The 16,591-nt window shown below is 38.6% G+C and overlaps 1 protein-coding gene across 3 annotated transcripts in view; it reads right to left on the reverse strand.

Annotated features, from left to right (window-relative positions):
- The window catches only part of CD44 (CD44 molecule (Indian blood group)), a 92,459-nt gene that overhangs the window by 17,544 nt on the left and 58,324 nt on the right, over positions 1-16,591 (reverse strand). The window contains exons 8-14 of one of the 3 annotated variants that reach the window (XM_023185575.2): positions 13,594-13,707; positions 13,006-13,122; positions 10,189-10,317; positions 8,596-8,727; positions 6,628-6,729; positions 4,765-4,854; positions 3,373-3,576 (exon numbers count right to left, since the gene is read on the reverse strand). The exons of 1 other annotated variant lie outside the window; for it this stretch is intronic. In XM_023185575.2, coding sequence (XP_023041343.2) covers positions 3,373-3,576; positions 4,765-4,854; positions 6,628-6,729; positions 8,596-8,727; positions 10,189-10,317; positions 13,006-13,122; positions 13,594-13,707 — 888 coding nt within the window. The remainder of the gene's footprint in view (positions 1-3,372; positions 3,577-4,764; positions 4,855-6,627; positions 6,730-8,595; positions 8,728-10,188; positions 10,318-13,005; positions 13,123-13,593; positions 13,708-16,591) is intronic. One more of the 3 variants, XM_023185573.3, reaches the window with a different exon arrangement.

Consider the following 16,591-nt stretch of genomic DNA (forward strand, 5'->3'; position numbering starts at 1 on the left):
CCCGTCTCGGCCTCCCCAAGTGCTGGGATTACAGGCTTGAGCCACCGCGCCCGGCCTACATTTGCATTCTTATACATTCTTATACAGCCTGTCGCAAAGTTTAGTCTTTTTAAGGTATTCCAAAAAATGATGGCAAAGCAGCCTTGAATGGGTGCACAATATTAATTACTGTTCATTGCTTAATCCACTGATAAATGAGCTAGAGCTATAATCAGAATTAAGGAAACTAGGGCAGCAAAGGCTAAGAAGGATGACCACAGGAAGTTTTGTAGAAACTTGGTTTTGGTAGAAATCCAAGAACTGTGGTAAGGAACATGCTAACAGAAATATTGTGATACCTTTGCAGGTCTGAGGTTGAGACTAGACATGGTATATTTTAAATAAGGACAATATGAATTGGATTATGAGAAATGTAATCACAGCAAATGAGCGTACGCTGGCTTAGGGCATGAAACAGATTTCTTGGTGGCAGGAAATTAGTATGCAATAAGGAATCTTGGGATTGAATGATGTGAAGATTCAAAGAGAAAAGTCAAATACTTACTTTCAAAAAAACATTAAAATAAGTAAAAAAGGAAATGGTGAGATGATAGCTAACATGAATAATGTGTATTGGAATATGGGTATTATAATAAGTTAAAAATAATATTTTTTTAAAGTTAAATCTGTGGTTTCAACATGACAAGTTAATATAATCCTAACTTCTCAAACATCTATCACCAGAAAGCTTTAGATTAAGTCAACCTCATTAATTGCTAAAATCTAAATCCACAGGTCAAATCTTGAATGCAGCATATTAAAACTCCCTCCCCCACCCCCATTTTTCAAAAGTATACTGGAATCTTTTTTTTTTTTTTTTTGACCACAGGACAATGCTTACATAAAATGGCTGCAGTTATCCATTATAAAGGCACCTTATAAGGAATCTATAGTAACCTGATCATCACCATTTCCTTGATTAGAGAAGGTGGAAGTGGGTGACACTTAGTCACCTGTGTAATTATGTTGAAGAGACAGATTGCTTTGTTCCTTAGCTGATGGTTAAAACAAATGAAAACAACATTTGCTGAAATGCCACACCAATACTCCCACTACCAAAATCACCATTACCGTCGCCATCCCATCACCATCATTATCACCATCACCATCACCATCACCACCGCCGCCACTATGATTCTAAATGCTTTAGTTCTTTTTTGGGGGAAACAGCCTCGTTCTGTCTCCCAGGCTGGAGTGCGGTGGCATGATTTTGGCTCACTGCAACCTCCAATTCCTAGGTTCAAGTGATTCTCATGCCTTAATCTCCCGAGTAGCTGAGACTACAGGCATCTGCCACCATGCCTGGCTAATTTTTTGTATTTTTAGTAGAGATGGGGTTTCACCATGTTGGCCTGGCTAGTCTCAGACTCCTGACCTCAAGTGATCCACTCGCTTCAACAAATGCTTTAGTTCTTAACATTAAGCCTAAAGACTGAGAAAAATATATGGACATAAATGAGATTTATATGGGTGAGTGTTTTTGAAGAAAACCAAGGATGAGAATTGGGTGACTTAATTGTCTAATCCATGGAGAATCATGGAAAATCTCTCCTTACCACTGTGGAAATTAGAAGGAATCAGTGTCTGTGAATATCAGTCTTGTAAAAAGTATTTGATATACTAACATTAGGCTATAAGCCTTCTAGGGTACTGTGACTATTAAAATTGTCATTTAAAATTTAAATTCATGGCTGGGCATGGTGACTCACGTCTGTAATCCCAGCACTTTGGGAGGCTGCGGCAGGTGGATCACTTGAGGTCAGGAGTTCGAGACCAGCCTGGCTAACATGGTGAAACCTCATTTCTACTAAAAATAAAAATATTAGCCAGGCATGGTGGCACACATCTGTAATCCCTGCTACTCAGGAGGCTGAGGCAAGAGAATTGCTTGAACCCGGGAGGCAGAGGTTGCAGTAAGCCGAGATCGCGCCACTGTACTACAGCCTGGGTGACAGGGCAAGACTCTGTCTCAAAATAAAAAAAAAAAAAAATTAAATTCATTAGGTTGCACAACAGGCTTTCTTTTGCCAAGAGCAATGAGACAGCATACTGACAATGGTACTTGGAAATTTTAATAAGTGAGAGCAGAACAATGCTGAATAAAGAACTAAGGAGTGTAAGGGGCTTTGTCTTGCCAATATTGCTGAAGTTAGCATTTTCTTAAACTGTTTTTCTTGAAGCTCTGGGGTAGGCCACCCAGAGAAATGAGGCCTAGCATGTGGCATTCTGAATTTTCTGTCCCTGCCTCGCAACTGTCATCTGTTTTACATATCGGATTCTCATGGAGGCTGAGGCAGGAGAATTGCTTGAACTCAGGAGGCGAAGGTTGTGGTGAGCCGAGATCGCACCACTGGACTCCAGCCTGGGCAACAAGAGCAAAACTCCATCTCAAAATATATGTATATATATATATATATATTCTTATTTTTCTTTTTAGGGGGAGGAGAGAAGATCTCTTCTCCAAAATTATATATCTAAAGTCTCTAATCTTGAATATGTCTTAGTGACTGTGTTACAAAGCAATTGAAAAACTAGTACTAGGAAGACAGAATCTGTTTCTTATTTCTTCACTAAAGTGGGTGTTTTCCAGTTTCCCTTTCTTCAGTGCTAATTTCTTAATACAAATGGAGAAGCAAAGAAAAGCAGAAGCAGAGATGACTACTTATTTGAGGAAAAAAAAGACTTACTCTAGCTTCATGTCAAACTTAATTGAATAAATTATCTTCAGTCCTCTCTTCACTATTACAATCAGAGAAGTGGTCCCTATTCATTAATACTAGATTAAATCATGAACATTTTAAGTATGCATCAGAACTAGAAAAGGTTTATCCAACACCAAAAGTAAAACTGATCAATCTATCACCAAAACCAGATAATAATTTCAGAGCAAAGATACTAGTATATAGAAATTATTCACCTGTAGGATAAAACTTTACCAAATAAGTAGCATATATTAGTCAAATTAAATGGAATTGCTAAAATTCAACTATTTTGACCTGCAAAAATATCAGTTTCATGTGGTTCAACTTCATATATCACAAGATAAGACAAAGAAAGCAATTCCATCATAACAGCCAAGTTGTACACACAAACACACACACACACACATGCAAACACACACAAATGGAAAAAACACTGGCAAAAGGAAGCATTCTTTTATCTAAAATATACCCAAGTTTATTTGCACTAGAATTGATAACCAATAATGAAAGACATTTCTATATCACAAACTAGTCCAATTCCAGACTACACAGAAAATGTCCTCTGTAATATGAAACTGTATATTATTTCTCTGTATAGAGAAAGCAAACTAGATAATAAATGCCAAATTACCTGATAAGGAGTGATTGACATTAGATTTGGAATCTCCAACAGTAACTTCAGTAACTCCAAAGGACCCAGTCTTAACTAAGGTCACTGGGATGAAGGTCCTGCTTTCCTTTGTGTCTGGGTAATGAGAGGTATAACCTTCCAGTAAAGTGGTTGAGCCTTCAGAATGATTTGGGTCTCTTCTTCCACCTGTGACATCATTCCTATCTGTGTGGAGGTGGAATCAGTGATGAACCCATATTTGTAAGATTACCACCCACCATGTGCTTGTCTCCAGAACACACAACTGCTGCAAAAGCTTTCCACTTGTTATCCATAAATAGGGAGCAAAAGAGTGAAGTCTGTCACACTGTGAACAGAATAAATATTTTGCAATAGACACCACTTGGACATCACTCAACAGAAGAGATTTTGGTGATCTTAATACCCAAAATTGGCATTTGTTGCAACATCTGCTTGGGTTATTAGGTAAGGCTGTGTCACTAAAACTGTGACCTTGAAGTCAGCTGAGGGCATAGATAATCTTGAGTTCTTTCTCAATTGGATTCATCTTTGATGAAGTGGAGGGAACATACCATTGGATTGAAAGATAAAATTTTGCTGCCTGCAATTAGATAGCAAATGCATGGTTTCAAGGGCCCGAGGCTACTAAATTAATTATTCTTTTCTTTTCCAGAAGGGACTGCTTTTTAGTCATCAGCACCATGTAGGTCCAGAGGACAAAAGGCAAAATAATATTATTGTGAGGAATATAAAGTGATATAATCAGCCATTTATGCCAATTATAAATTATAATGCAAAAGAACTGAAATAATAACAAACAGTTTCTTGGACCACAGCACAATCAAATTTGAAATCAAGACTAAGAAACTCACTCAAAACCATACAATTACATGGAAATTGAATAACCTGCTCCTGAATGACTTTTAGGTAAATGATAAAATTAATGCAGAAATCAAGAAGTTCTTTGAAACTAATAAGAACAAAGATACAACATACCAAAATCTCTGGGACACAGCTAAGGCAGTAGTAAGAGGAAAATGTATAGCACTAAATTTAAATGCCCACATAAAAAAGTTAGAAAGATCTCAAGTTAACAAAAATAGATAAATAAAATAAATCATACATAAGCAATCCATTATGTTTAAAACAAAGCACTAACCCTAGAGTGAAAGAAATCCAACCTTTAAGACTAAGAAATGTAGTTTGCACTTAATGTTCAAAGAGTATATAAAACAGGAAAATCAGAAAACCACCACCAGACGCACCTTTTGATTAAAAGTAATAGCGTAACAGCAGCTAATCGATGCACCTCCACCAAAGACACTGCAAAAGTACCCGTAATTGATTGATTCTTATCAATAGCTGAAGCCAACTAGATTTTATAATCCTTACTGCTTGATGTCAGAGTAGAAGTTGTTGGATGGTCTTTATCTTCTTCCAAGCCTTCATGTGATGTAGAGAAGCTCTGAGAATTACTCTGCTCTGTTTCAATGAGGGATGAATCCAGTGTTAATTTGAAGCTATGGTACAAATCCTGTTATCTGCTAGCAGGGAAGATCTGGCTAGAGTAGAGTCAGATGGATAGGTGCACAGGAAGACCAAGGTTTGTGCACACCATTCTCCTCTGATTGATAGAAATATACAGAATTCTATTTTGCCCCTAGTTGGTTCCAAAAACCCTTTATTTCTCAGTATAATCATCAAAGGTAATGTGGCAAGGTGAAGAATGAGCCAAAACTTTGCCTACCCTGGATTGTCCTGGCGCAATTGTAGCATTGCTCCCAATCACTCAGGAAAACCAGAGAACACAGAGACATGGAAAAAAGAATATTTGAATCCCAATGCTCCTATCAGTAATCAAGAGCACCTAACTGTGTGTCAAGACATGTGACTGTAGGGAAAATGAACGCTATGATAGCCTGTAGTCTACTTGTAACCATAAAAGAAAAAGAAGCCTATCTAGAATAGCCTACTCGAGTAACACAGATCAAATTTATACAAGGAAATACTTAGCTACCTTATAAAGGTCATCAAATTAAAGTTACCATTTTACTCCATTATTAAGTTTTTTTTTTTTTTTTTTTTTTAATTTCACCTGTGTATAGGGATTCTCATCACTGCACCAAGGAAACGCTTGCCTGGGCAAACACAGGGTCTTCAGTGACATATACCAATTTGAGGTTGAACCATTGCCCATATCTAAAATCACTTGAACTGTTTCAAGTTTATTTCTTTTGTGTTCTTTCAAGAAAGGTACTGACCTCTGAGTTGCAGGTACAAAAACTTCATAAAGCACGCCCATAAGCCATGCCCACCACCAAACAAATATTACAACCCAGGAGACAGACAGTCACCAAATCCCAAGCCCAATGTCAGAACAAAAGCCAGCAGTGATGTAAAATGGAAATATAAGTCCTTCTTTGGCAATGGCCATTCATAGGCTTATTTGCATCTCCTTTGATGCTTAACGCTGTGCTATTTACATTGCTGACAATCAATACATGCTTGCTGATTTTTTTCCTTTGTCTAAAGGGCTCATATGAAGGACTCTGCCCATTGTGTGTGGCAAGCAGTAAAATGGGACCTTCTTAATTCTAGATTTCTTTTGTATTCTTCAAAGAAATTATGAATGACTTTAGGCTGATCTCTAGGACATCCCTGCACATATAGTAGAAATTAAGGCTACTAGAAGTTGAACATTTCTTAGTGATAGAAAGAGATACTAGCAATTTTTTTTTTTTTTTTTGGTAGTTGTTGTTCCAGGGATCCCATCACCTTTGTTGATTGTCAATAACATGCCTTGCCTTTCCTCTAAGAACTGATGCGATCTCTAGGATTATCTGGCCCCCAAAATGTCTTTTTACAATCATACAAGCAATCCTACCCCTCTTCTGCACTGGCTGGAGGAAAAATGGATATTGAAAGGAAATGGTCAGTTAAAATATAGAGACATCCTGGAAGTGGGCTTGTGTTTCACTGACATAACTACTTAGAGAATGAAAATGGAGTTCAACAGAGTTCTACTTTTTTAAAAACACAAAGTCATTGAATCTGGAAGGCACCAAGAAATGAAGGGAAAATCAGCTTGAGAGACCTCCACAAGAAATATAGACAATGAAGACAGTTTCACACTCTGGGCTGAGGTGAGGCTCATAGCACCATTCCATCACCAAAGTTCTGCATCTTCGCCAATAGGGTGTAAGAGATGAAGCAGGAATACAAGTCAATAAAGAGGCTGAGCATCGTTATTCTTACTCGTTGTCATTGAAAGAGGTCCTGTCCTGTCCAAGTCTTCCACCAAACCTGTGTTTGGATCTGCAGTAGGCTGAAGCGTTGTACTATGACTGGAGTCCATGTCTGAAGGAATCAATGTTAGTGTTAATGCTTGATTTCCCAAACCCACTACCCAAAGGTGGCTTATGGTCTACAACTGATTTTTTAAAATATTCACATCTGGCCAAGAGGAAAGAAAGCACATACTGACTATGTCTCCAGAACTGAGATAGATTATTGTTTCGTCAAGAGCACCACAACAAGTAACTGACTTTCGTTGAAGGGCCGAGTTATATGAAAGCTATGATTCGTGTTTGTTTTTGCTGAGTCTGGAAGGACTCTACATGAGCGCATGATGGAACACCCAAAGCTTGCAGAGAGCAGAAACATTGCCTTTTTTATAGAAACATGTAATCTGACACACATGGAGAAAAGATAAAGTGTGCTGGCTCAGGTACCATTTTATCCCCTCCCCCTTACCAACCAAAGGGACTTTTAAAAATAGCTCTCTTCCCCCCTTTAGTCTTTTTCTCTTCACAGAGTGAAAATGCAAACAAACACAAAATCAGCATTCAATACCACCTAGGTGGAGTTACAGAAAGTATACAGGGGCAAGAAATAAGAAGTAGTGGATGTCATTGAATTATTCTTCCCCAAAACCCAAGTATAAGCGGTCTTTAAAATTTAACTTGTACAATGTTGAGTAGTGCAGATATTTCACTGAAATACTTGTAAATGTTGTTTTTAATAGTTATCACAGATCTATTCTGCTGAAATAAGAAGTCTTGAGTGAAACAGAGACCAAACAATTTATAAACCCCATCTATATTGCTGGCTCTCCAATTCAGTCAGAGTCTATCCACACCACTGCCTCTGGGGAGATTTAATCAGTTCCAGCGAAGCACCACAATACTGGGTACCCACGTCTGCACTGCAACCTTTCACCACTAAATATTCAAGATTCAACACTAAATATTCAACACTAAAATATTCAAGATCTTTGTAGGACAAAAATGTGGTGACTCTACTATCCCAGATTTCAAACAAGAGCAAGTGCTAACCTGAATCAAAACCACAAATGGACATTCTCCCAGAAAAAGTCCCACTCGATGATGGGCTCTAGACTCTTGTTCATCTTCCCTCTTAGAAGAAGAGTCCTTCAAGAGTTATCATACCATTGTGTAGTTGAAGCCAATTGTATTGTCCTTGACATGTTCATTAATTTAATGGAATCTCTTTCTCTTCATCAGTACATAGACTTAATATTGATTCTGAAGATCTTTGCCTGGCTTGGTTTTCCCCCATATCTCAGAGCTCCAGCTCCTCAAAGCTCCAGCTGCCATGTGCAAACTCATGTGTGCTGGGTCTGCCTGTGGTACTTCAGTCACTCAACATAATGGCCCCTGCCTAGCCATTCGAACACATCTTCCTTTGTGAAAAATGGATCTACTCACTTGACATATTCATTCCTTGGCTTTTCTTCCTTCACATTTCTCCTTAAATGAGTCTCCTTCTTAGGAAAACTGCCCCCCACCCCCCACCACCCACTTCCTTTCTCTGACTATCCAGGGTTTTTTTATTTTTCATAAACCAGATCCAATTCACCTTTCTGTGATGCTGTGGTGGGCGGGGAGGGGTTCTCAGAATTTCTTTAGCATTTATTGTTGGCAACATTCATTTCACATCTATTACTTACTGCCTCACACAGATATATTTTGACAATAAATGTTTTCTTTTGCCAACTCTCCTGCTAAATTCTTTACTTTCAGCTCGGAACTTCATATTCAGGTGAATATGTGTATCACTCCTACCAAGAAAACTAATTTTTGAAGAACCTCAAGTCCTTCAGGAAAGTAGTTTGGTCTAAACCTAGGGTATATTTCTAGAAAAATGGTCAGCAGTCAATGGATTTCAAAAAACAGAATATATAAAAATCTCAGAGGCTATTACCCATCCTTCTTCCTTCTTGATGACCTCGTCCCATGGGATGTGAGATTGGGTCATAGAAATCAGTCCAGGAACTGTCCTCTGGGATTGGTGTTGTCCTTCCTTGCATCAGATGGCTGGTAAGAGCTGAGGCTGCTGAGACCATGCAGTTGGAGCAATTGTCAAAGTGTTAATGGACGCTTGGTCAGGGATACACTGATTTTATTGTTTAAAAAGACTTTATTCTCTAGACAAGACAATGAAACCATCTTCCTTGTATAGAGGGCAAGGAAGTTGCACAAACGCAGAATGTTTCAGCGGGTTTGGGTTCACTCATGCTCATTTTCTTCTTAGCAATCAGTATGTGAACTGCAGGACACAAAAGCATTAACAACTCCTGCAGTGCAGAGAGGATGAGTTACAGACATCAAAGGAAGATGAAGGAGTAGTTCTTGACCTGTGCCATACTGCCACAGTACCCTAACGGCAGAAGTATAAAAGCCCGAGTGCATTATGTTATTCTGAGACAACCATATTCCAGCCGAATGCACATTAGGCTGGAAGTGATCTCATGGAAGGAATCAGGTAACAGCTTTCCATGCGATCAATATGAAAGTCAATGCCATTTACCTCAAAAGCATGAATGGAATCCGTTAGAAGCACTACCTGACAACGGGATTTATGGCATAAATATAAGAAAGCAGCACATGCCTCGCTTCATTCTGAACCAATGAAGAAGTATAGGTAGAAAAGATTGCAACAGCATCCTCTTAGCAACAACCACACCACATAGACAGTCACAGCATCCGTTGCTCTGCCAGGAATTCATTCAGAACTTGCCATGCCCCAGAAGTACATGACGCATTATCTTCTATATTGCAAATAGAAATATGGGAATATTTCTCACTGATACCAAGTGAGAATATGGAATTCACATTCTTTATAAGGCAGGACACATTTCAATACTTATGTCACACAGACAAAAAAATCCTGCATGGGAGCTTGCAGAGCCAAGTTATCTGGTATCACTTAGAGATGATGATAAGACTTGATTCCAATTTCCACAATCTCACAGTTCAAGAATAGAGAAGATGGCTTTTTTATACTCAAGGACAAATTACCAAACAGGCATGGCCAAAAGGCCAAATGACATCAGACAGGTGTCATTTTTCACATAATGTCTGGCTCTATTTCTTCAAACACTAGAGTTCTGACAAAATGCTTTCTCACAAGTCACACTTCGCAGAATCACATTGTAAAGTCTGGACCCATATTCTAGAGTAGATTCCTTTATACGACAAAAGGGGATATTTTATCAGTGCCTCCGCTACAATCTCACTAGATAATGCCCAGAACTCGGTGTGAAATAGACATGTTCAAGGACATGTTCTCTGTGTTTCCTGTTCTTAGTCGTAACTGGCTTGTATCCATTCCTGTTCAGGTGACTTGTTATGAGCCTTTAAGGTTTGGCTCTGTGTTAACTGCAGCATAATTTATTAAGTAACCTAACATCTTGTGACAATTCCTCCAATGTCCTTTTGTTCAGTGTCCTCAGTGTCTACCATTTAACCCAAAAGGAAGTTGCCATCCAAATTTACTTGTTAAACCGCCCATTACCAGCTGTCCCTGTTGTCGAATGGGAGTCTTCTCTGGGTGTTTGGAGATATCCCTCATGCCATCTGTTGCCAAACCACTGTTCCTTCTGGGTAGCTGTTTCTTCAGTTGTACTACTAGGAATTGCCTGGACTGTGAGAAGAGTGTCAGTTGGGAGACATAATTGTCTATTTTCCTTGCCAATAGCTGTCAACATATCTTTCTACTTTAAGGGCAGATACACATGGGAACAGAAGGTAGAAAAGAAAAGCAGCAAGGAAACAGGCCACTGATATTCTGAAAGGGATATCAGAAATAAAATGATCCAAACATTTAATTTTTCAGATGGGAACATTGTGGTCCAAAGAGGTTTTGATTTGTTCAAAACCATAGGACTAAGCAGATCATAGCTGATGAATTCTCAGAGTTCTATGAGTTATCATTATTTTTATTTTACTGTAGTGTATGGCTTCACATACCCTGTCTTAAAAAACCATTCGAAGAATAACCTCTTCACTCCAGTCATTCTGATGAAAGGAAAATACTGTATAACAACTGACAAGATCAGCACATTAGGAGACCATCTCAAATGGTGGTCATGTAACCCATAATTGCACACACTGGAAATGCACCAGCAGTGGATTTGCCCAGCAGGAAAGGTGTTGGGATGGCTTGAATGCTATTTCACTAACACATTATGTGGCAATGTTCACATGGTGCCTAAAATTGCTAAAACCACTTTTTAACAAAATTAATTCAGTTGACGAAAACGATCCAAGCCAGTTTGAGGCATTATATAAATAATAGTGTGTGACAGGCTTAAAATTTCAACCATTATTTTAAAAAGGACAAAATCAACAGAATAAAATTCCATCAAGGTGCCTTCAGGAAAAGTCAGAAAGCCACCAATATTTTTAACTATAGCAACTTAAAACCATTTTGTTTTATCAAGAAAATGAGAGCCTATTAACTTGCCAAGTCAGAGTATTTTTTTGCAACTTGTAAAATGGTTGTATTTCATTATCTTAGAAAATGATATGTGTGATTTGGTGACAGCAATACCATTTAAAAAATAAAACAGTCCTCATTTTACCCTTACATTGGCCAAGCCATTATTGGGTTAACTGGTTATCCAGGGGGAGGGGAAAAAAAGCCAAAATCTTAAGTTTTACCTACCACTGACTAAATCACTAATTCCCAACCAATAATGAAGTTAGAAAAACCACTGAATGTAATTACATAAAAGGGAACATTGACCCAAACATAGACTGCCATGTTACTCAAAGTTTAAATAAAAGAAATAAGGAAGTGTATGTGTGTGACTGCATAGAAGGACTCTATACTCCTTCTGTCACTACTTTAATGAGTTTTTAAAGTACCCATGACTCTTTATTGTTTTCAGCCTAAATAGGAATGGGTTCACAAAACATATGATTTCTACTGTAAAAGATGAAGGCTGACTTTCTTCTAGCAGTTGTGGTGTTAATTTGATAAAGACCAGAGGTCACCAATCAGATCCCTTTGAGTTTCGCAAATATTCATAAGAGAATTGTTACAGTTGTTGCTGTCTTCTCTTTGTCAAGTTACATTCTGTCTGAATTTTCACCTACCCTCTAGTCCTAATGCCCCCCAAGCACCACCTTTTGACAATAGGCTCATTATTTCCAAGTCTCTAAAGTAGCTTTCTGATCTTTAAGTACAAACTGTCTAAAACAATTTCTAAGATATACTGTTAGGGCTCTAAGGGACTGGAACGAAATCCTATTCCAAAGAGATTTATGCTTCCTCTGTATTTTCTTTTCCTAGACTTCCTTGTTAACTTAGTCCATAAGCCTTATGCATACATCAGATCTACCAGGGTTTGTAATGGAATGTAAGGTCTGCTGGATATATTCAGTACAATGTCTAACCTCTATCCTAGCTGATACCTGAAACTTTTCTTTTGTTGTCTGAAGACACACCTCAAGCCATAGATTTCCAAAGCCCTTTGGTTTTTAAGTGGCTATAGCTCACATTTCCCCATTAGGTGTATTTAGGGCTGTGAGAATGACAGTCAAATCATCATTTTAAAAATGCTAAAAAGCTGTTTTCCAAAATAAATACTCTTATTCCAAATAAGATAGACATATCTCAGTGGGACAGATAAAAGAAGAAAAGCACTTACTTCTTATGTTTGGGGAGTGAGGGGGTCCCCTATCCTCACAGTCCAGTGCTGCAACTTGAAATTGTTTTATAAAAACTGACAAGTTTTCATAATGGTAGAAATAACAGTAAGAGCATCAAAGCCTTCCCCAAGTTGCCTTGGGCTTAAAAACAGAAAAAGCAGCAGTGGTAGAATTCAAATGCAGACCATACGAGCTACCAACTTTGTTCTAAAGAGTACAAGGGACGTCTTTCTACAGAACAGTCAAGGACAGAATGCAAAAAAGAAACTATATTCAAAGATCTTCATAGAAAATAAGGATTCCAAAGATCAATTCACTTGACAAGCTTTCTTTCCAGATTTCACTACTAAGCACCAAAAGAACACACTTTGCCACACATTTCCATAAACACACACAAGTTACCCAAATGGAACCTCTAGGAACTTTTAACACAAAAATTGTATCTAGATCTACTTCTTAAAACATTTTGGTCTTTGGGCAACCTGAAGTGTTATCATTTTCCTTCCAATTTTTAAAATTTGTGTGCAAGTTTGGCAGATTTTCAGGCTCTGAGAATAAAAGAAATTACTAAGTGGAAATAGAAGATGTGGCCAATTTCTAAACAAAATCTTCCCTATTGCTGGAATGTCTTCACTAACTCATCTAACCCAGAACTGCCGACCGCCATCTTGCTTACTTGTGCTTGTAGAATGTGGGGTCTCTTCTTCCTCATGATGCTCATGGTGAATGAGGGGAGGATGTGCTTCCTGGTTCCAGTTTCCTTCATGAGCAGTGGTGCCATTTCTGTCTACATCTGCTGTGATGATGGTTAAATACACTGTGACTTGTTATCAATCAACCTTTAATGATTCTGTTCTTCCATTAAAGTGCATGCTATTTAACAATTCTATGCCAAAGTATTATCTCTGAGCATCCACTCTCAAAAATTTTGAGTGACTTTACCTAATTGGTCTCAAGAGAAAATCAATGGGCTTGGAATTTCTTCATGTTCCCTTATTATTCCACTATGATCAGTTTGTCAAAGGCAGCACCATAAACCCTTCAAACATATTCATTTTTATAATGAAGCAACATAAAAATATACCCACATGGTATAATTGATAAATGACTCCTAAATGGAATTAAGTATCCTCATGAAAGTCCACTAAGAATTTCTTGATGAGATACTAGCTAAATTTCCCACTGTGTCCCGATGATTGACCTTTGCAGCATCATAGGCTTTGAGGGGAAAAAAACCTTTCATTAAATATGCATAACCCATTACCAGTCATCCTTGCGGTTGTCTGAAGTAGCACTTCCGGATTTGAATGGCTTGGGTTCCACTGGGTCCAATCCTTGTTCTGTTCTGTGTGGTCAAAAACCCGTGGTGTGGTTGAAACTGTGATAACGATGATTGAAGCAATTAGAAAAATGTTATTTCTTGAGCCTTCGCCACTGGTCTCGCATATAGTCTTGTTTCTGTAGGCTATGCAATGAATCATCTATACCAGGTTGTATAGATGGTGGCATGGAAATGGAGGGAAAGCAGAGGGTGCCTTCAGCTTAATTCAGCCATATTGGTAAGCATCTCAGTGTCCTTTGCATTCTGTCATAGAATACCTTGGGGTTCAGAACATGAGACCTTCCAGATAAAACAGTCAAAGAAGCTGCAGCAGTAGGAAGGACAGCTTTGAAAACATCAGCCCTTCACCGAGGATAACCAAAGGCGCCATTTTGCCCATCCATGCAGTCTGTAGTATCCCTCTGCCCTTGAAAGCCTAGGGACTTAGTCACTGTGTGCTATTTGTAGATCCTCAGGATGAAGAGGCAGATAACTGAAAGTTATACCATGATAATCACTTTATGTTGTTAATAATTTCGGTGGGGAAATAAATGTCTGAGCAGCCAGAGCTTTCCTATAAATGATTCCGAAAAATATTATCTACCTAGAATAGCCATACGTTTTAGCTGTACATTTCTGAATATTTATCAAACACTATAGTATTCTCATCAAATACAAAATATGTCATGAGCAAGCCATTCATAGCCAATGAAAGAAAATAAGACACCACAGGTAACCAGCCACCATCATAGAAGCACACTGGAAAGAAAGAAGCGTACATCCACCAGCACCCTGATATTGTCACCCAATCTGTTAGGGCTGGAATAGGAGATGCACCTAACAGAAGGATCATGACAAAATCTGAATCAATGTGTTTTGTGGAAAGGTTATTTGCAAATCCATCCTAATTGTTTCAAATTTTATTTTGATACCCAAATAACACAAAACTGTTTTCAGAACTATAATACTGTCAGCTCTATTTTACAAGTTATGAAAATCGAGTTTAGAATCATTAACCATTCTCAACAAGCATGAAAAGGTGCTTATTATCAAGCAGTTATCGCACCCCTCCAGAAGAAAGAGGGCATCATGTTGAATTATGGCCATAGGTGCTAAGCAGAAAAGTAAACTGAAATTGGAAAATATGCCATAGAGATTTTAAAAATTAAAAACAACAACAGCAACAACAAAAAACACCATGGGAAGATTTTCCCTGAAGCCTGACCATACAATTCATTGCAGGTAGATATCTTTGGGTTACTCCCCAAGGGAATTTAATTTCTTCAGTGTCAAGACCACGTCTTTACTAATGGGCCCACCTGCAAAGCTGGGCCAGGTCCTGAACACAGGAGACAGTGTAATGTAAAACTCCAGTGTTTTTGATTATTTGGTTTTTGTTCTGAAGTTACCAAAAAGAATTTTCTTTTTCTTTTTTTTTTTGAGACGGAGTCTCGCTCTGTCACCCAAACTGGAGTGCAGTGGCCGGATCTCAGCTCACTGCAAGCTCCGCCTTTCGGGTTCACGCCATTCTCCTGCCTCAGCCTCCCGAGTAGCTGGGACTACAGGCGCCCGCCACCTCGCCCGGCTAGTTTTTTTGTATTTTTTAGTAGAGACGGGGTTTCACCGTGTTAGCCAGGATGGTCTCGATCTCCTGACCTCGTGATCCGCCCGTCTCGGCCTCCCAAAGTGCTGGGATTACAGGCTTGAGCCACCGCGCCCAGCCAAGAATTTTCTTATTCCATAGATTAAGCTCTGGAGGGGTGCTGGGTCTAAAAAAATCACTTAAAAGTTTAGATAGAAAATTCTAGTTCCTTTTGAGTATTTGTTATATCAATGTTATATATTCAGATGCCTTCAAGGCCTAAGCTATTTTTTTTTTTCTGGACCCTGTCTTCTCTGTGTGCTGTCCGTTTGAGGATTAAATTGTCAGGTTTTAATGGAATTGATAGAACTTCAGTGAATTGGGGGAGCTCACATAGCACCCCAAAAGCCTTTTTTCCAAGGAAAAGCAGAACTGTGATGGAGTCAGGTTCAGGATTCTCAGCTCTATTCAGCAAAATCTTAAGTCATTACAGGTATGTGTGGAAAACTCAGTAATATGGCAGACTATTAAACCAACCTTTGCATGTTTTTAACTTTTTAAGGACATCTTTAAAGCTCAATTTCCATCTCTTTGTTTTCAAAAAGTTTTATAATTGTCAAAAATTTGGATACTATTATGTACCAATAGTCATTTCATTATTTGCTTTTAATAAATGGTAATGTCTTGTTAAAGCTAACCTGACATTTGCCCTTCTCTTCAAGGTCTTTGGTGTCCAGCTCATTTGTTAAAACTCTGGATTTGTTCCTTTGACCTTAGTCGGGTTTTGATTAAGATAATTCTTAAGTTCTAGCTCCCATCATTTAAGCCTTAAGGGCCTTCAATTTAGGATCTTCTACAACTTTTTTTTTTTTTTTTTTTTGAGACAGAGTCTTGCTCTGTTGCCCAGGCTAGAGTGCTGGAATGCAGTGGCGCTATCTCCTCCCTGGTTCACGCCATTCTCCTGCCTCAGCCTCCCAAGTAGCTGGGACTACAGGCACCTGCCACCACGCCAGGCTAATTTTTTGTATTTCTTAGTAGAGACAGGGTTTCACTGTGTTAGCCAGGATGGTCTCGATCTCCTGACCTCATGATCTGCCTGCCTCGGCCTCCCAGAGTGCTAGTATTACAGGCGTGAGCCACTGCACCCGGCCTACAAATTTTAGTTAATACCCTCCTAATCACATTCTTCAAGTCTATTGCTCCAACAGACCATGAGATTCTGAAAGGCAAAGGCTCTGGCTTTTTTCATCTTTGTGTTTCCAGCACCTAGCACAGTAAGTACACAATGAATATTTTTTGGACTGTTTTAATGTCATCCTCTGACAAAGCCTGATCATTCAAAGACAATCTGTAGCAGTA

This window comes from Piliocolobus tephrosceles, chromosome 13 (assembly GCF_002776525.5).
Source record: "Piliocolobus tephrosceles isolate RC106 chromosome 13, ASM277652v3, whole genome shotgun sequence".
Classification (NCBI taxonomy): Eukaryota; Metazoa; Chordata; class Mammalia; order Primates; family Cercopithecidae; genus Piliocolobus; species Piliocolobus tephrosceles.